At 38.4% G+C, this 18,007-nt stretch overlaps 1 protein-coding gene across 3 annotated transcripts in view; it reads left to right on the top strand.

Moving 5' to 3' along the window:
- srgap1a (SLIT-ROBO Rho GTPase activating protein 1a) overlaps positions 1-18,007 on the top strand; it is a 118,103-nt gene that overhangs the window by 91,393 nt on the left and 8,703 nt on the right. For all 3 annotated transcript variants that reach the window (XM_038305513.1, XM_038305511.1, XM_038305512.1), the window contains exons 16-20: positions 3,308-3,413; positions 3,551-3,775; positions 7,482-7,561; positions 12,866-13,046; positions 16,003-16,140. In XM_038305513.1, the coding sequence (XP_038161441.1) occupies positions 3,308-3,413; positions 3,551-3,775; positions 7,482-7,561; positions 12,866-13,046; positions 16,003-16,140 (730 nt within the window). The remainder of the gene's footprint in view (positions 1-3,307; positions 3,414-3,550; positions 3,776-7,481; positions 7,562-12,865; positions 13,047-16,002; positions 16,141-18,007) is intronic.

Genomic DNA, 18,007 nt, shown 5'->3' on the forward strand with positions numbered 1-18,007 from the left:
TCTTCCTCAGTGCACACTAAGTTAAAAAAAAACAAAAAACTGGAAACGTACATAAATAAGCCGCACTGGGCTATAAGCTGCTGATATCTACTGAACTGTCTCCCACCAAACCTGTAGGGGGAGCCTCACACATAGCCCCTTATTCTTTCATTTCCAACTTTGACTTTTCCCTCTAGTGTTTAGGCAAAATCCACAGAAAAGCCACTTCTCCTTATAGGGTGTTCTTATAAGCTGCATCGTTCAAAGCGTGGGAAAACAGTAGCGGCTTATAGTCCGGAAAGTACGGCAATTCAAGAACTTGTTTTGCAGATTATTATACGTCGTGCATGATGGATAATATGAAGTATGGAGCAATTATCTTACTATAACTATAGCAGCACCGTAGTCTGCATAGATAAGAAGCTTGTACTACCTGGTGAATTCGCCAAGCAATTGTCTTTCAGTTGGTTATATTTGACTTGTAGCTTGACAACATAATTCATAACACAATGCTATGATACTCAGTGTATTGTTTTAGTTACATCATCTTTGTATTGGACAGCAATAAATGTTTTATTAAACAGCTGAAGTTTCCTATCCTGTAAGTGAGCTTGCATCATTATTTATCCAGAAACAGGTGGGCGAGGGGTGGCCCGAGGAAATAACAGGAATTGATTTTTTTTCTGTGTGTTTTTTTTAAAAACATCATGTTTTTAAAAACCTATTCTTACATGATAGCAGTAACCAGACTGAAATTGCCTCATCAGCAGTTTCTTTGTGTTTTTGACACCAGTTTGAGGAAACACATGAGGGAAGGCTTTATATGTTGGATCTTTCATTCTTGTAGAGAATAATTAAATTCCCACAAAGTCATGTCTTCATGCTTTTTGCCTCTGCCTTGCGGTTGATTGTGTTGAGGAACAATCGTGTGAGCTTTGACTTTTCAAGCTTTTAAATCTTTTGCGTATTGTGGTGTTTAATGAGGATAAAGAGGCTTTGAATATTTCCCTAGTTCTCTCATTATGTAGTTGCTGGATGATTGATTGGGGAATCCCTGTTTACATTCCAGTGATGAAAGTTAGAACTGCAGGTGCAGAAGAGTATTAAATGTATTAAAACAACATTTTAGAGAAACTCAGACCAGACAAAAAAACTTGAAGCCAAGCTTCTTATTTGTTGTGATGACGAAGCCTACATCAAAGTAGGCGACTAAATATTAGAGTCTGACGTTTGAAAAACCACATAGAGAGTCCTAGTTAGGTATTCATGAGAAGTGAAACGCATCACAAGTATTCCAGAAGCCCAAATCCCAGATGAAGCAGAGGGGCTAGAGGATGACGGGGTTATTTTTAGCACAGCCTCAGCCTCTCAGAGTACAACGCACAGGCTGCTTCAGGTGGAACAAATGATGCGGCGATGGAAGACACAAGTGCCTGCTTCCCCCCCGCATGTCTCAGAAGTGCAGAAGAAGTTTGTGTTTGGTCTTTATCTGAAGGCACGTTTGTGAAGCTTACTGCAGAGTTCTTCCTCTTTTTGCGTGTTTTTCCTCAATTCTGAATTATTTCTGAGAGTTGGTGTTTTCACATGGAGCAGAAGATACTGCTTCTTATCCCTGCTGTCCTCAGTAGATAGTCTAAACTTCATTTACTCCTTTCTTTCTCTGGTTGGAGTTAAAGATGAATGTAACTAATACAGGCGTGCCACATTTCAGGTATACAGATGTGGATGGAAGAACCCACACACATACACATGACATTTCACAGGATTATCGGTTTATTTAGTTCCCAAGGTACTTCTACACTCCTTCTTCCTCAGAAGTGCTGCAAAAAAGAGAAATAAGTCCTAAGCTCATCTTATAAGATTAACTGTTAAAAGATGGGATGTAATCAATCAAGGCGGTTAATTAATTGCACTTACTTTCACTGGAATCAGAGTACTTTTAAAAAATAAAATTTGTTTTTAGGCTAATAAAAATTCTAACATAGGTTATACACAGTAAACCAATGCCTCTATCATTCAAAGGTATTGGGGAGGATTTTCACAAATTTTTTTAAAACACCCGCCCTCTCCACGAATGCGAGAGCATGCACAAACCCATTTCTCCTCGTGCACACTCTCTTTAAAAGTAGCTGTTCTCATAGCTCATACAAATTTATTGTGTCCGAACGTCCGCCCTAACCTCTAAGTCCCTCTATCACTTTATAGAGCGGGGACTATATAGGGGACTTTATAGCCAACTCAGTTAACTGACCGTTAGGACAGATGATCACTACTTATCGCTCCCCATTGCCCACGTAACTCCTCCTTCACTGCATGGTGCCTGTGCCATCTTTATTATTAGTCGCCGTTGTCGGTAGTGACAGCCTATGGCGACAGTGTACCGGTCTGACAGCAAATCCCATAATGCTTTGCGAGGAGAACAAGCGCAAAGCATTCTGGGATATATCGGCCTCTTCTGAGGCCTTTCTTCTCATTCAATTTGTAGACTCTTTTCCTCTTACAACCCTCGGCCATTTTCAAAGAACAGCTGTGTGAAAGGTGAGCTTCGATGACTGTACACATATACGCTTGAAAGTGCGCATGCACAGAAAAAGATAGCTAACAGGACAAGCAGGTAGGGCGGCCTTATGTGAACATATCACCAGAATGATTGACAGTTAGAAGGGCCACTTATTTAGATGATCCACGTGGAAATAACTGATTGTCCTCTATACTTTTAAGAAATATACATAAATAATAAATTTGAATGTTGAAATAAAATGTGGGTTAGAAAATTAAATAAAATGTGATTTTGTTATTTTAATTGTTAATAATTCTGGGCTTTACGTATATTAACTTTGAGCTTAAAATAAAGGAAATAGATTTTTCATAGATTAGATGAGAATTTTATATTGTCTCATTTGGGATTAATATTATTGTTTCAAATAGCTGAACTGAAATTAAGTCAGAGGTAAACAGAGACTTTCTCATCTATTCTAAACAATCTAAATATAAATACACAAGGTACCACAATAGTGTGAGAAAAACAAACCAGAGAAGTAGACAAGGCTTGTTTTGACTTGAGTTATTTATATGTGAGAAAATACAATAAACCTCCCGATCTTTGACCTTTGAGCCATCTTCAACCTTGTATAAAGGTTTCCAAAGTAGGTTTTGGTCTTTTCTGAAGAAAGACAATAAAATAGGCCCAAAAGGAACATCATACTGTTTATTGAACTCAAAGTTAGACATGGAAAGGAGTGTACAGAGTAAAAAGCCCAGAAGGTTCACTCCGATGACCGACACAATGTTGTTATTTCATTTTATGTGTCTCTTTTTTCTCTTTTAGGAATAGAAAACTTGTATGAGAGAGCGCTGTACATCCGAAAGATCCTTCTAACCATTCCCAGATCAGTCCTCATTGTAATGCGTTACCTCTTTGCCTTCCTCAATCAGTAAGTCTACACACTTGTTTCAATTAATCCTAAACCTCCAAGCTTATGTGCTTTTCCCTGCTCATTAAGGTTTCTTTCAAGTTGTGCTAGAGGAAATTCTTCAAATAATCTCTTTAATTCCTTCTGTCTCATTCCAGTCTGTCACAGTACAGTGATGAAAACATGATGGACCCGTACAACTTGGCCATATGTTTCGGCCCCACACTCATGCCCACTCCAGACAGTCAAGACCAGGTCTCCTGCCAGGCTCACGTGAATGAGATAATCAAGACCATCATTATCCACCATGAGACCATCTTTCCTGATGCCAAGGAGCTGGAGGGACCCATCTACGAGAAGTGCATGGCTGGTGGTGACTACTGGTAGGGAACACAGGAACTTCCTATGATGCTTTGCAAAAGTATTAACACCCCTGAAAATGTTTCACATGTGGTCACATTACAACCACAAAACATCTGTGTTTTACCTGGGTTGTCTTTGAACTAGAAGAAAAGTTGCATGTTCTGTGCACATCTTCTTACCACATTAAAGCTAAAAGGTGTGTAGTGCATTTTTATTTACCTATTTTAATTCTATCCCCAAATAAATTCCAATACAACCACCTGCATTAAAAAGTAATTTAATAAGCCTCGAGTCCACTTTTAATGTTTTTTAATCTCAGTATAGATATAGTTGTTTTGTGAAGGCCTCAATACTGTATACTGAGACAGTTCAGTAAATATCATTGGCTTATAGCTAGGTGCAGCTTATATATCTACATTTCCAGGTTTAAAAAAATAAATGAAGCGGGTGCAGCTAATAGTGAGGTGTGCTTAGGGAGGTCATTTCTATAGCATCGAAAAAAGAGGACATTATGCAGCATATCAATATATTACTTGGGTGTACATAAAAATCATTTATATTACAATTTTTAGGGGCTTGAAGAGGATGCTTCTGTAGCTGCGAGGAAATATTATTTTAGGAAATATTAATGAAAAGTAAAAAAAAAAGCATTAGTTCCCAGTAGGGCTGAAATAATTAATTATATTAATTGTGATTAATCGATTATTGAAATAATAATCAACTAATTTAGTAATCGATTAATTGTTAAATGGAGTATAGAGACTGTAAAACATGTCTTTAACTGACAGAGCGACCAACTTAGAGCAGTAATTATTACAAGATTGTAAAAAATATATAAACATTTTTCATTTAAGATAAAACAAACGTTTTCTTCAGTCACTAAGCTATATCCAGAGCATATAGATGTGTGGACTTAATCGTTAAAAAAACTATTTTTTTTCTTAAACAACAAAAGAAATTGGAAAAAAAAACAAAACACGCACATTAAACTGCTCAAAAAGTATAGCTTTTTTCAGTGCTTCGGTCTTTTGGGAACTTGTCTTCAGTGTCTGTGTGTGCAGCAGACCTGTTTTTATGGTCATCCCTTTAGCTTTGGGCGAGTCACGGAAAAATCTCCCAGTTCACTTCCATGCCACTGTCTACACTTCTGTAGGACTGGTGATCTTTTACAGTATGGTACACCTTGCACAGCTCTACAGAAGTTATTTTAGCATCAAGGGGCGTAACTTGATGAAAAAAAACCCTCACTGATGAGGTACCTGCCGCACATTTATTACTTTTATCTTAAGCCGTCCTTGCATGCCGTTCCTTTGAGGCTTTCTCTTGACTGTTTACATCAACATCACATTGACAAAGTGTGCAAAGGACTGAGTCTTGACTACTTTTCGCTTTAAATTCTCTCTAATAAATGCTATTTTGTCCTTTCAGAGTTTAACGATGTCTCGCGTTTTGGCATGATGCTAACTTTCTGTCAATGTATATCTTAACAGTACTCTGATCCCTTTTTACTTTTTTAACCAATGAAAAGTGGATATTTATTTGATGCAGCACCACTCTTAGACAATCATCGGTTAGACCAGACAGTCGATGCATTTTTTTTTACATTCTATGATTGGATATTTGGATGCAGCTCAGCAAAAATGGGAAAAAAAAACTTGCTCTACAAGCCCCATGCCTCATAAAGGACGACAAATAGGCGTTTGACTGGATGCTGTGCCGGACCCCTAACGTTGCAATGAAAATCCGGACCCAAAGCCAGACATATGGCCACCCTAGGACCGCTCTATAGCCCAGAAAATAAGGTTTTAAAAGTACGTTCAGCAGCATAGTAGTTACATCATCTTATCTTCTATAGCCATTTCGCCCAGATTCTAGCTAAATAAAAGTTGTTCAGCGCTGCAAATATTATTTCGATTTTTTTTTTATCTTCTATAAAAAATCTCTTGCCATTTTAAAAAAGAAATAGCTTTTTTTTTTTACTTTCTGGTTTTAAAACAAGGTAAAACGTTTAATTATGAGACATAAAAAAAAGTGTGGGGTTTCTTCTATATGGTGTTATTTAATGTGGAAAAAAAATAAGGAAACAAATAAAAAAAAAATATGTCATTTCAAACAATGACCAGAAAAATCATATTTCTATTTCCCTTAAAGCCATTCTATTGGTAAAAATAAATTTGAATATTCATTAAAAAACGTGTTAAAGCTTGTAAGACTGGTATTCGTTGTTATGCTGTATTTAAAACATTTAAACATAAACCACTAGTTAGCTTATTTATCACTTTTAGCCACTATTAAAGTCATAGTAGAGGGTCCAAAGATCCACTTGCACTCCAGAGCTGCAGGTTGCGGACACCTGGTCAAACTACAGCAGGAATTAAAGTGTTCTTTCCAGTCTCCCTCCATCCAATCTGAATGAGCTCGAGCACTTGTTCATTAAAGAAAGGGATGATTCTTCCATCTCCGTATTTACAGAGCAAAGAAACACACTAAATAACTTGCAGCTGTAATTGTATCAAAATGTGGCTTTGGGGAACGGTTGACCCAACAGGGTTAAATAAAAATAAACTCCATACTATTAAAATCATACATCCTGTTGCTTGTGTGACAAATATGTACTGCTTTCTTTTAGTCTCACAAACAACATGCGGAGAAGTTTGAGGGATATGAACACTTTTGCAAAGTTTAGTATAACAGCAAATATGATTTTTGGTCTTTGTTTATTATTGAATGTACAGTAAAGTGTAACTACCAGGATGTCCTGTTTCAGATCTCATAGCTTACCTATTATTAAAGCCAAAGGTGCAAAAAATCCCAATGAAGTCACTGTATGCAGCTGCAAAGAATTCCCAAATGCGATGGAGGTTAGAAGTCTGACAGGTGGTGGTGGTTTTCTCATCTCTGCTTTGTTTTTTTTTTGTTAATGCACCACAGGCCTACAGCCAACACTCTTTCATAGAGGTCTGACTAAACATGTAGGTATGCTCTCACTACTGAAGCCTTCTGTGTGGTTCATAAGTGTGATTTTACACACCAATTAGGCAGCTGTGGTTGTAGAACATGATGAGACAGAGCATGTATCGGTGCTGACTCTCTATAGATTTTTTTTATAGATGAGGCAGACTGAAACAATCACTTAAATTGCCTTTGGGGAAAAGCAGCAATGATTAATCCAAACTGCAGTCAGACGGGTCACTCTCGGGGCTCCTTGCCAGTCCCACATCTGTAAGCAGGGCTTATCTCTGGTTTCTTCCTGTCTTTATCAGCCTCTGTTGAGGCTGACAGCGATTTATCCCTGACTAGAACTAATCACCCATCCAAGAACAGCCGTGTCCCCCGGTAGTGCCTACCAAGCCCTTTGGAGATTTGTTGTCTTGGCAGCTTCACTGCTCTTTCTTGCAGGGACACTCAGTTCCTGGCAGTGGTAGTCTGTGGAGAGGGGCGTATGGCCTTACTGCCAGCTCTCACAGGCAGATGCCAGAGGAAGAGCTTTTAGAAAACGAGGGCCAAGAATGGATGGTGATTGCGTGACTTTCAAATAAAGTAATAACGACAGTCGTTTTTTTTTAACTGCCTCTATATTTCATTCACACTACCAAACCTTTTAGAGGAAAACTTTGTATCTTCATCATTTCTCGGGAGAAATAGAATCGTAAAACTCTACGATTCTACACAAAAACTTTTTTGGAACTGATTTTGTTCTTGATGTGTGTTTCTTTTTTTCCACAGTGAAAGTCCTTACAGCGAGCATGGGGCGCTGGAAGAGGTGGACAATGAGGGAGGGGCCGAGACGCACACCAGCGAGGATGGTGGGTGGCTAAAAAATCATACATTTGTGCCTACGCCAAGTCACGATCAGTAATTTTAATATCTAACTCATATGTCACTTCAGTTTGTCTTTTTTTAAACCCCAAGTTGAGCATTATTTACTTTAAAATAGTATGATTCTGTGTGCTGCAAGTTTGTATCCCTTATCCCAATCTCAGGTTTTCCTTCCTGTTTGGGTGTTTTCATGAAGAGACTCAATAAGACGTGAGCTCTGGATGGTTAATCCTCCATTTCAGGGCTGTTAAATTCATTAACCTCTAATGGCCAGAGTCCTGGGCCCAGATGATGGACAAATATTCATATTGTAATGGACTGCTTCTCCATCGGTAACACAAAACATCTCCATATTCCTAAGCTCACATTGGTCTGTAGCCTATAGACCTTTTGATGTCTCTTAAAGGCCTTGTTTTCAAAAATGATGTTTTATTTGTTAGATTTTCTTCACATTTCTTGGGGATAATTAATTAACACGAAACTTTTAATTCAAAATGCTGAGCTTTTATATTATCTTAATAGATAGACAGCCTGTTTTCTAACTATAAAATAACGTTTAAGTCTAAAACCTGTGAGTGGAATATAATGGTGAAGATGCAGTCTTTATGAAGTGTTTTATAGTTTATACAATGAAGCTGCTAACCCTATTTTGAAAAAAGTAGAAATTAAATGTTTAAATACAGAAGAGTGTAATTCAACACCAGTGGTCGTCTAAATTAAAGAATAACCTTTTTTGCACAAGAAATATACAAAATATTTTTGGTGCAGGGCTCTGAATTCATATCTTTGCTTTCATTGATTATTAAAAAACTGGAAGCAAAGGAGCAGAAAATGCACTTAAAACAGCTACAGCAAGAAAAAAAAGGGGGAAATTAGAGCAGATTGCAGAAAAAAATGTCATATCCTGTAAGGTTGCACATGGTGGATACCATTAATCTGAGGAAGGAAGAATTTAAACTTATGTTTTAAGTCTACAACAGAGTCTGAACTTCATTATTTATAGTGATGTTCATTGGTGATAAGAGCCCTTTTCACCAATGGGGCCCTAAGTTGTTGCTAAAGTTGATTTATTCTTATGAGCATGGAAATGGAATCGTCAGAAAACAGACTTTCTGTACTTAAAAAGACATTATATAAGATTTTACTGAAAAATATCTTTAAAAAAGCCTTTTTTATTCGACCCCTTATGATTAAAACATGATTTGATTACCAGACTGACATCTATAAGCCTGTAGCCTGTTTTCCTGAATTGACTTCAGGTTGGAAGGTCCTGTGATTTTCGGCAGATGTGACGTCAATAGGTGCAACCTAGCAAATGATCGAAGCTTTGAATTAAAGAAGGATTTTGTTGATACTCAGAAGGGACCGGCTTCCAGCTCAACTCAGACACCAATGGCCACTCCCCTAAGGTGAAAAAACTCTGTAATGCCTCTTTAATTATCAAAAGGCACCCTATTTTTTTTATAAACAAATCTTATTAAATCTGTCAGACGCAGCACTGACTGAATCCTTTAGACTTTACCTCCATGAAATTGTGAGGATAACAGTTGATAGGATTGCTTTTAAAAATGAGGAAAATTATCTGTTTCAAATATTTCATAAAGCAGTTTTTTTTTATTGAAGGATTTAAGCCTTAACTGGGGAAAAGTTGCAAAATATGTTGAGTCACACTCATCATCAACTATATAAATGTTTCTGGTATCGCGACCGCAAAGGACTCTTTGATGCAAACTGTAAGAATATTTTATTTCATTCAAATTCTGCAATCCAGTGTTCTATCTGATCTGCCCTCAGTGACTGGCTCACCTGATGTATTTTCTAATACTAAAGCTCATAAAGAGTCTTTCAGAAATTGTCATACAGTATGGAATTACATGTTTTCATCATATTGTGCAGCGTGACATATATCATTTATATTATAGTAGAAATAGACCAGAATAACTCCTCAAGTAACACAAAGACATTTATTATGCATTAATATACACAAATTCAGAATATAGTCATTTGTCTTTATGGCAGCAGGACATGTATGAAAGCTTCTGATGCCCACTGCTGTAACATGATGCTGTCAAGCTGGACATCCTGCAGAATATTCTGATGTCTTCCTCTTTAGAATCATGGAACAATTAAGATACAAAGAATGGGTACAACCTGAACATGTCGCCATTCCATCTCAGGAAAACACAAGAGATTCACTTTACTTTAGCGTTACGAATTAACCCGACAGTCAGTACAGTATTTGGACTCTGGGAGAACGCAGGAGAGCCCATGAAGGAACCCATGAAACTCCATGCAGGCAATCCCAATGCTGGGGACTCCACCTTTTTCCTGCAACAACAATGCACCGCCATGTAGCCCCCAAATATCCCTCTAGATAGCAGTTCCAAAGATGGAGGCAGAGGAGAGTAGAGGGGATAATGCTTTTTGCTATAATTAGATTTACAGTTGTCCAAGGAAAAAACTCTGACATGACATTATTTTCTTCTCCCTAAGGTATCCTCTTCTTTAATTAAATTTAAAGCCTTTATATTAATAATAAATACAGATTTTCTTATGGCAGCACTAAAAATAGTATAACAATAATATATAAAGAGTATACTAATATTTCACATCTTTAATATATAGCTATTTTGAGAATCAAAAAGAGTTTGAGTTCAAATGCTGAAGTAGTTCTGAACAATTTGCAATTTTCTAATCATAATTTAGACTTTAGATTAAATTCCTTTAAATTTTCTGTTAAAGGTGTTTCTTAAATAACTGTACATGCTTTGCATTTAAAAGTCTAAAGTGTTTCATTACCTCTTTGAGATCAAAACTATGCAAACAAATAGGAGGATATATATATATAATGGAGGTTTGAATGCAGAGGGTTTTATAAGGAGTGGCTATAAAAGGTGGCACACCAAAGACAAACAAAACTTAGTCAACTGCAGCTGCGTTGACCATGGTCTGAGCGATGAGGTTAGTAGTGAAAACAAGATGTTTAAATATAACTGAAAAATGTTCAAGTTAAAAAGAAAATCATAATAATGGCATCTAGTTCTCAAATAAATAGGGAGACTACAATATGCCTGACGGTAGAACAAAACAGTCTAACATCTTGACAGATGGAAGCAATTAGGTAAGAAAAAACACACTGAGCTGATTAGAAAGAGTGCAACTGACCATGCTTTAAAAAAAACAGTTTTTGATCAGATAAAAATGAAAAGTGCAACTAATAGCATGGTTACACACACTGTTGGGAGCAGCGTAGATTATGAGCTCTAAAAGCAGCTGGGAGGAAATGATGATATAGATATAAATAAATGTTGCAGCTCATAAAACTTTAACCTTTTCCCCCCTCAGTTGATGCATACAACATTATCTATGTATGACTTTTTTTTGCTGAAATTTTCTGGCCACTGTGTGTTTTTACCTATCCAAACTGAGCATTTGATGCTGAGGCTATCACGCTGATGATGAGAGGAATGAGAATCCAAATGAACATTGGCCCTTAAAAAAAATAAATAAATAAACCTTATATGATATGTGTATAATTTACCTGGTTTGCAGTGAGGGAATTTTTCTTCCCAATAACAGCTTTGGTGCAGCGTCATTACATCGATGTGCTGTTTGCTGGTAAAAATCACGGCAAGGTCAGGGATGAACTAACTGGCACATTGATTATCTATCGCTTTGCAGGAATACATCAGGATGTCCTCGTTGTCTGATGCCCACATGTGCTTGCAGTCCAGATTGGATTGCATGTGTTTAAGTAAAATTTATGTTCCTGAACAGACTGGGTCTTTGCTTTTATGAAGAGTCATGTTTAAGTTACTGGCCTCCCTGCTCTGGTCTGTCTCTGGTGTAGTCAGAAGTTCAGGAAAAAAGCGCCTAATGCAGAATAAATATATTTCTACCTTCTTTTCTTGCTCTGACCAGAAGCACATCTCAAAGCTTCTGCCCCCTTTTTATTACATCAACAATGCGGCAGAGCAAGACAAAGAGACAGCGCTCCACTGGCTTGTGGAAGACGTCTGACAGTTCGTATCTCTTACAACACAGGCCTTCAACTTTCACGGTCAACAGCCTTTGCTTTCAAGTGTGTGGAGTTTATGCAAGATCTACCTTCCGTTTTAGTATCATTCAGTAATATACAATTAGATATGACCCAGAGGGCCCTTAAACCACAATGAGAATTTAGTTTGTAGCTTTCCACTTTGAGCTTTAGCCACAACACTTCAGCTCAAAAATCTTGCAGTAACATTTGTGCATGAGAGTAGGATGGATGTGTGTGCTGAAGGGTGAGGGGAAGTCCTCTTTGTGGATCATGCCGCCTGCTGTCAGCTTTATTAACAGCTTCGCCCGCTGTGGTAAAACCCAATTAATTCAGACAATAAATTTTTAGTTGTCTTGTTCTCTTACTGGAGCCAAGTCATGTCACCCCTGTCAGTACTGGCGCTCTAGTTGTGCTAAAACATTTTTGGAAGTTTATCTTTAACTCATCTAATAAAAACCATAACATATTTTATTTATTGCTTTACCTGAAACCTAACGTGGAAGTTCCTGTCCTGCCGTTAAAATGAGATTATATAATAATTGCATTTTATAGGTGAGACAAGTTTAAGCCATTTACTGTTCCCTTCCTCTGGTGAATATAGGTGGGATCTGTGTTAGATTGAAGCTTTTTCCTTTCAGGGACCCCCTGTCTGACATGAAGTGAGAAAGAGTGCTGCATGGAGAGCAGAGGTAGGAGTGCAGGAGAAATAAAGCTGCTATTTTTAGATATGTGTTGCCGGAGTGCTTGCATAGGGGCTCTGAGGAGGGTACTTAGAATACAAAATGTGACTGAAGACACTAACATAAGAGCTTAACATCAGACCATGCAGGTAAAGTCAAGGAAAATATTTAAAGACTGTTGTCCAGAAAGAGTTTTATTTTATGCTTCATCTGCAGTAAATGAGAAGTTATCAATCCCTGTGCACTGATCTGTACTGACTGACATGCCCCTGAGTCATATAGATCCTCCCACAAAACTTTCTATAAATACCCTGCTAAAGCACCTCAGGGTCTTTTGTTGTTGTGGCCCAGTGCGGTCCAGTTAATATTGACTACAACTAAAATAACCAACCAGATTAGCGCACTGAAACACCGTGTACTGAAACTACTGTGTGTGTTAGCATTGAAACCAATGCACTGTAAGTTTTGTATCAGTCACCGCAATCGCTGACGGTTGTGGCGATCTTCCATCTTTCATTGTTGTACGCCATGTTTGACGTACCTGACCTGTTTAATCCTCTCTCTTTTGACAGAGGGCGAGCCTATTGAAGCCATTGCCAAGTTCGACTATGTTGGGCGCTCCTCTCGAGAGCTGTCCTTCAAGAAGGGAGCCTCTCTGCTGCTTTATCAGCGAGCATCTGAAGATTGGTGGGAGGGACGGCACAACGGCATCGACGGCCTGGTTCCACACCAGTATATCGTGGTCCAGGATATGTAAGTGACAAGTGTCCTTAGGTCAAACTTAATTTAGGGGATTGCACTTGACAGCCACGTGATGCATTTCCTCTCCAAGACTTGGGGTAGGCAGCTTGTTGGAAGAAAGGGGATTCAAGTGATTTTGACTGTGGTACGGTCGTTGGGGCGCATGTCAGAAATTGTTGATCTAATTGGATTTTCACATTAAACCATTTATCAGGTCTAAAGTGAGTGGTTCAACAAGAGAAAATAGTGAAGCAGCTGTGTTATAGAAATGGCTCTGCTTATGTCAGAGGGCTGTGTTCAATCTCTTAGTTTGAGAAGGAAGAAAGGAAACAATATTTAAAATGACCACTTCTTACAACTAAAATATTTGGAATATTATCCAACAGTGTTTAATGGGTGAAAAGGTGAGGCAGAATGGCTGCAGCAGCATAAGACCACACCTCGGTGCCAGGCCTATTGGCTGAGAACAGAAAAACTGAATCCGCAATTAACAAAGGTTCATTAAAATGGACAGGAACAAAGTGGAAAATAATTGATTGTATCCATCTTCTGTTGACTTCCAGGAGGCTAATCCATCCTGTCTGAAAATTCAGATCATCCCTAACTAGTCTCTGGAATATGAAAACAACTTTGCAATGGCTACCACAGTAATTGGATGCAGTCCAACAGTTTACCTTCACAATGTGGTGAAATGGATTTACATCTTTGATTTTCATCTGGCAAATATGCAATAACTGCGTAATGCTATCATTTTAGCACTTAGTTGAACATATGTCACACACAAAACAAATTACTCAATGGCAGTCAGAGGGTTGAACTCCAGGGCATAAACCAGTGCTTAGCTTTTATACTAAAAGTTAGTGGATGAATAAGAAGAGAAAGAAATAAATATAAAGAAATATGAGAAAATGTTAAGAGAAACATTTTGTAAGTTTTTAACTGAAAAACAGCTTTATAATAGCCTTTTTGTTTGACCCTTTATGACTAAAAGAGCAGACTCACACCTCAGTAGTTCAGCACTGAGGTTGGAATCCTGAGGTTCTGAGTTCAAGCCCCACTCCCACAGACTGTCACTCTGGCTCCCTGAGCAAAGACCCTTAATCACCAGTTGCTCCCCGGGCACCCCACTATGGCAGCCCACTACTCCCCAGAAGATGGTTAATTGCAGAGGTAAATTTCTCCAACGTGAGATCAAAAAATGCAATTATTACTATTATTATTAAATGGGTCCAATCTAGCAAACAATCGAAGCATTATATTCTAGATGGATGTTATGGATACTCAACCACCCACATCCAGCTCAACTCAGACACCAATGACGACTCCATGTTAGGTGAACGAAGTAAAAAAATTAAAAAAAAACCTTGTCAAGTATGAGTGCGAGGTACAACAACGAGCCAAAGTCTGCTGCAGTTCTGCGTTTTGGCCACAGGTGACAGTATCATTAGAAAACTCGGCAATGCCTTTAAAAAAAAAAATAAAAAAATATATATATATATATATATATATATATATATATATATATATATATATATATATATATATATATATATATATATATATATATATATCACATTATATGTAAGGGTGAAAGCCCCAAGCTGTAACATTTAGCTCTTTGCTGAGTATTATCTCTAAAATCAATTAGAAAACTCATAGAAACACTTTTCTATCATCATTGATATCATATCAGGCCAATATCGGTCAACACTCAAAGCTTCAAAATGTGTATTGTATAAGAGATTATTAGTAAATAAAAACATGTTATTGGAACACCCCTAACATTAAAATTTATGATATTTGCAAAGTTTTAGCCAATAGTATTACAGTCCTAACTTACTTTACATCATTAATATACGGCTATGTTGATAGGTCAACAGTTTATCATCAGAAATGTTACATTTTTAAAGCAGAGTGGATTTCCACTTGTACAGTTAGGGCATCTGTTTATCATTATGTTAGAAAGGAAATAATCTACTCCTGTGGGTTAAAAAACCACACTTATCCATGTTGACTTTGCTCCATGAGTGGTCATGAGCCATCAGCTGACTGAGGGGGTCACACACAGACGACCTTCAGCCTCATTTGTCTTTCCCATTGCTCTTATCTCTGCTCAGCTGTGGAGGATTCTTCATCTCCAGAGCTCTTTACCAGACCTGCTGTCATTGTGTCATACTCACTGCACTAACAAGCATATACTCTTCCTGTGGGTGCCTAATGGACCGGATTCAACGTCTCGTTAGGAATGGAGCAGAATGACTGCAATCACTTAGTGGCTGGCCGACAAAATGGCCATTTAATATTTGTCCTGGCCGCTTCCTCTTCTCTTCTCTGCCCTGTTGCAGTCCTGTCCACATGAATCTTATCAATAATTCACCAGCAGGGACACTGTAGAAGGAGTGTCTGCTTACTTAATGAATACAAGGGGAAATTGGAGCCGTAGAACTTGACCTAAAGTGTAGTAAAACCTGAGCTGGAAAATGTGTGAAAGCATTGTCATCATTTCACCTGAAACTTAGAAAGATTTTAAGGGCTGTTTTAGGCTTTATTTACTTGTCCTTTGTTCTGCAGTTACAAATAAAAGATTGAAGCACATCACGAGAGGCAGCAGTGTAGCCCAGTAGGTCTGATTATGGCTACCTGACAAGCACCAGCTGTACCCAGTATCCACTCTCATGGCTCACTGAATCCCATCCAGCTGTGCTGTGGATATGAATAGGTGACAGAGTTACAGAGCATCTCCAGCATACTGAAAGGCCAAGCATCATGACTCATCTGACTCTCAGGCGGCGGAGCGATGCTGACTCGCAGGAAAAATGATATCAAACACTGTTATTGAGGAACTGCAAATTTAAAAGAAGCCAGTTTGCTGATTTAATTTTTTTTTTCATCTATTCCTTTTTGGGTCTGTTTGTCACTTCCTCTTGCTCTTTCCATGTCTCAATGTCACAATGTCTCTGCTTCTCAGGGATGACAACTTCTCTGACAGCTTGAGTCAGAAGGCTGACAGCGAGGCCAGCAGCGGCCATGCAGGAGAAGATAAATGTTCAGGGAAGGACATCAGCTCACCCACCGATGCCAGGGTCTCTGAGGCCTACATCGCCAGGTACGCTGATTATGAACTGTCTGGGAAAACAATAAAATAAATAAAATACGAATAAAAACCATGTCAGTGCAAATGTTAAAATCCAGCAAATTAACTATTGGTAGAAACAGCTTCTCTCTCTAAATCAAAGTCTGTTTTTTTGTCTACCTGTTTTTAGTATTTTGTTGGAAAGTCATAGCCTGACGTAGTCCGACTCAATTCTAGTCAGAATATGAGTCTGATACTGCTCCATTAAGCTGTGATTATGGGGTGTGTTTTGAACGAACCAGGAAAAAAAATGCCTCTGCACTCAATTGGATAGACCTACAACCAATAAGAGCAACGGAGTGCGTGACGTATGTTAAGCAACACATAGTTGTTGTCAACAAAAATCAAAGCGTGCAGTTGCGCGCCTAGAATAAGAAGATGAGCCTTGATCGCGTTTCTCTGTTCCTCTTTTAAAATTAGTTTGCTGTCGATATCTTCTAGAACAGACCTAATAGCAGAATCTACTCACCTCAACTCTCCAGCGGCAGCCATTGTTGTTCTCACCCAAGCGCGCTTTGGTCACGTGGTTGATTACGTTACTGTTAATCATCTGTCCATCATCGTATAAAGCCCGCCCTGACAATTTGATTGGCCCGCCAGAAATTGTGCGAGCATACTCGCGCTACTATTAAGCAATGCCAGACCTAACTTCCCGACCTCAAACGTTGTGGGCGGGACTAAGTTCGGAATGGCACCCAGGCTAGGAAAGTCAATACTTGGTCATGAAAAAATCCAATCCTTCCAATCAGCTCCAATATGCATGTAGTATAAATTTACTGTCATACCTCTTAACATCAAAGGGTGTCAGAAACCAAGAAGAGTATTTAATATGCATATTAACCAATCAGATGGAAAATCGGGACCTCTAATGTATACAGATTTGTTCCAGTTTAGTGGCATTTTAAGCTTTTCCTGCCACATTTCTCTGGAGTCTTTGGATTCAGGTGTGTAGAGCACAACTTCTTGCAGTTAGGATGCTACTAAAAAACATTAAAATCTTAGCTAAAAGGGCGTAGAGTTTGTTACTCCAGGCAAATCAGTTGGGTTCTTATGCCTTGTGTCAGTCATCTAAACATTCCAGATAATTTCAAAGGCACCTAAAGCTTTTATTTTATTCCAACACTTTGAATTATGTGAAATCCTGTAGTGGGAATCCATACAGTGTTCCTTTGTTAGGTCAAATACCCATAAAACAACCTACAAACATAATAGTCTGTTTACAAATGTTTCTATCTTCTTGGATTTGAAGGTGCTCAAAGAGAAAACACCTGATCCTCTTTGTGTCAGTGTTTATCCTCACCTGACTTCTCTAAGCCTAATCACAGTGAACTCCACTTGACCCATTTTTCTGTTCTAATCAACCCTGCCTAGACAGTTCCTTTTAGACTGAAGGGGTCTTTGCAAGTCATTTTTAATCATTCACCCAGCAAATCACCCTCTCTGCGAATGGCACACGCATATCCAATCACACCTTAAGTCTTTTTTTGGCTGTGTTTTCTGGTCGGATGCCAGTATTTAGTCTTCTCTCTCTCTTCCCCCGTTTGGTGCATTTCTACTGCTGGGTTAAGTGACCTTGAAGCGTCTGACTAGTTCCTGCTCTTTCTAAATACATGTACAACTGCTATTTTATTCTCAGCCATGCTCACTCCCTCTTCCTCAGTGTTGAAATGTTGATGATTCATGCATCCAATATTCCCAGCCCTACAGCAGCTGGTATGCAGTTAAAGCATTATAACAGAATAAGTCATCCTTTGAGCTTAATCTTCTTCCCTGTCACACCTTTCCTGCCACTTTGGTCCAGGTGATACCCACCTATTTCCACCAACATCTTCCTCCTTTG

This window comes from Cyprinodon tularosa, unplaced genomic scaffold, assembly GCF_016077235.1.
Source record: "Cyprinodon tularosa strain WSP-4 unplaced genomic scaffold, ASM1607723v1 ctg56, whole genome shotgun sequence".
Lineage (NCBI taxonomy): Eukaryota > Metazoa > Chordata > Actinopteri > Cyprinodontiformes > Cyprinodontidae > Cyprinodon > Cyprinodon tularosa.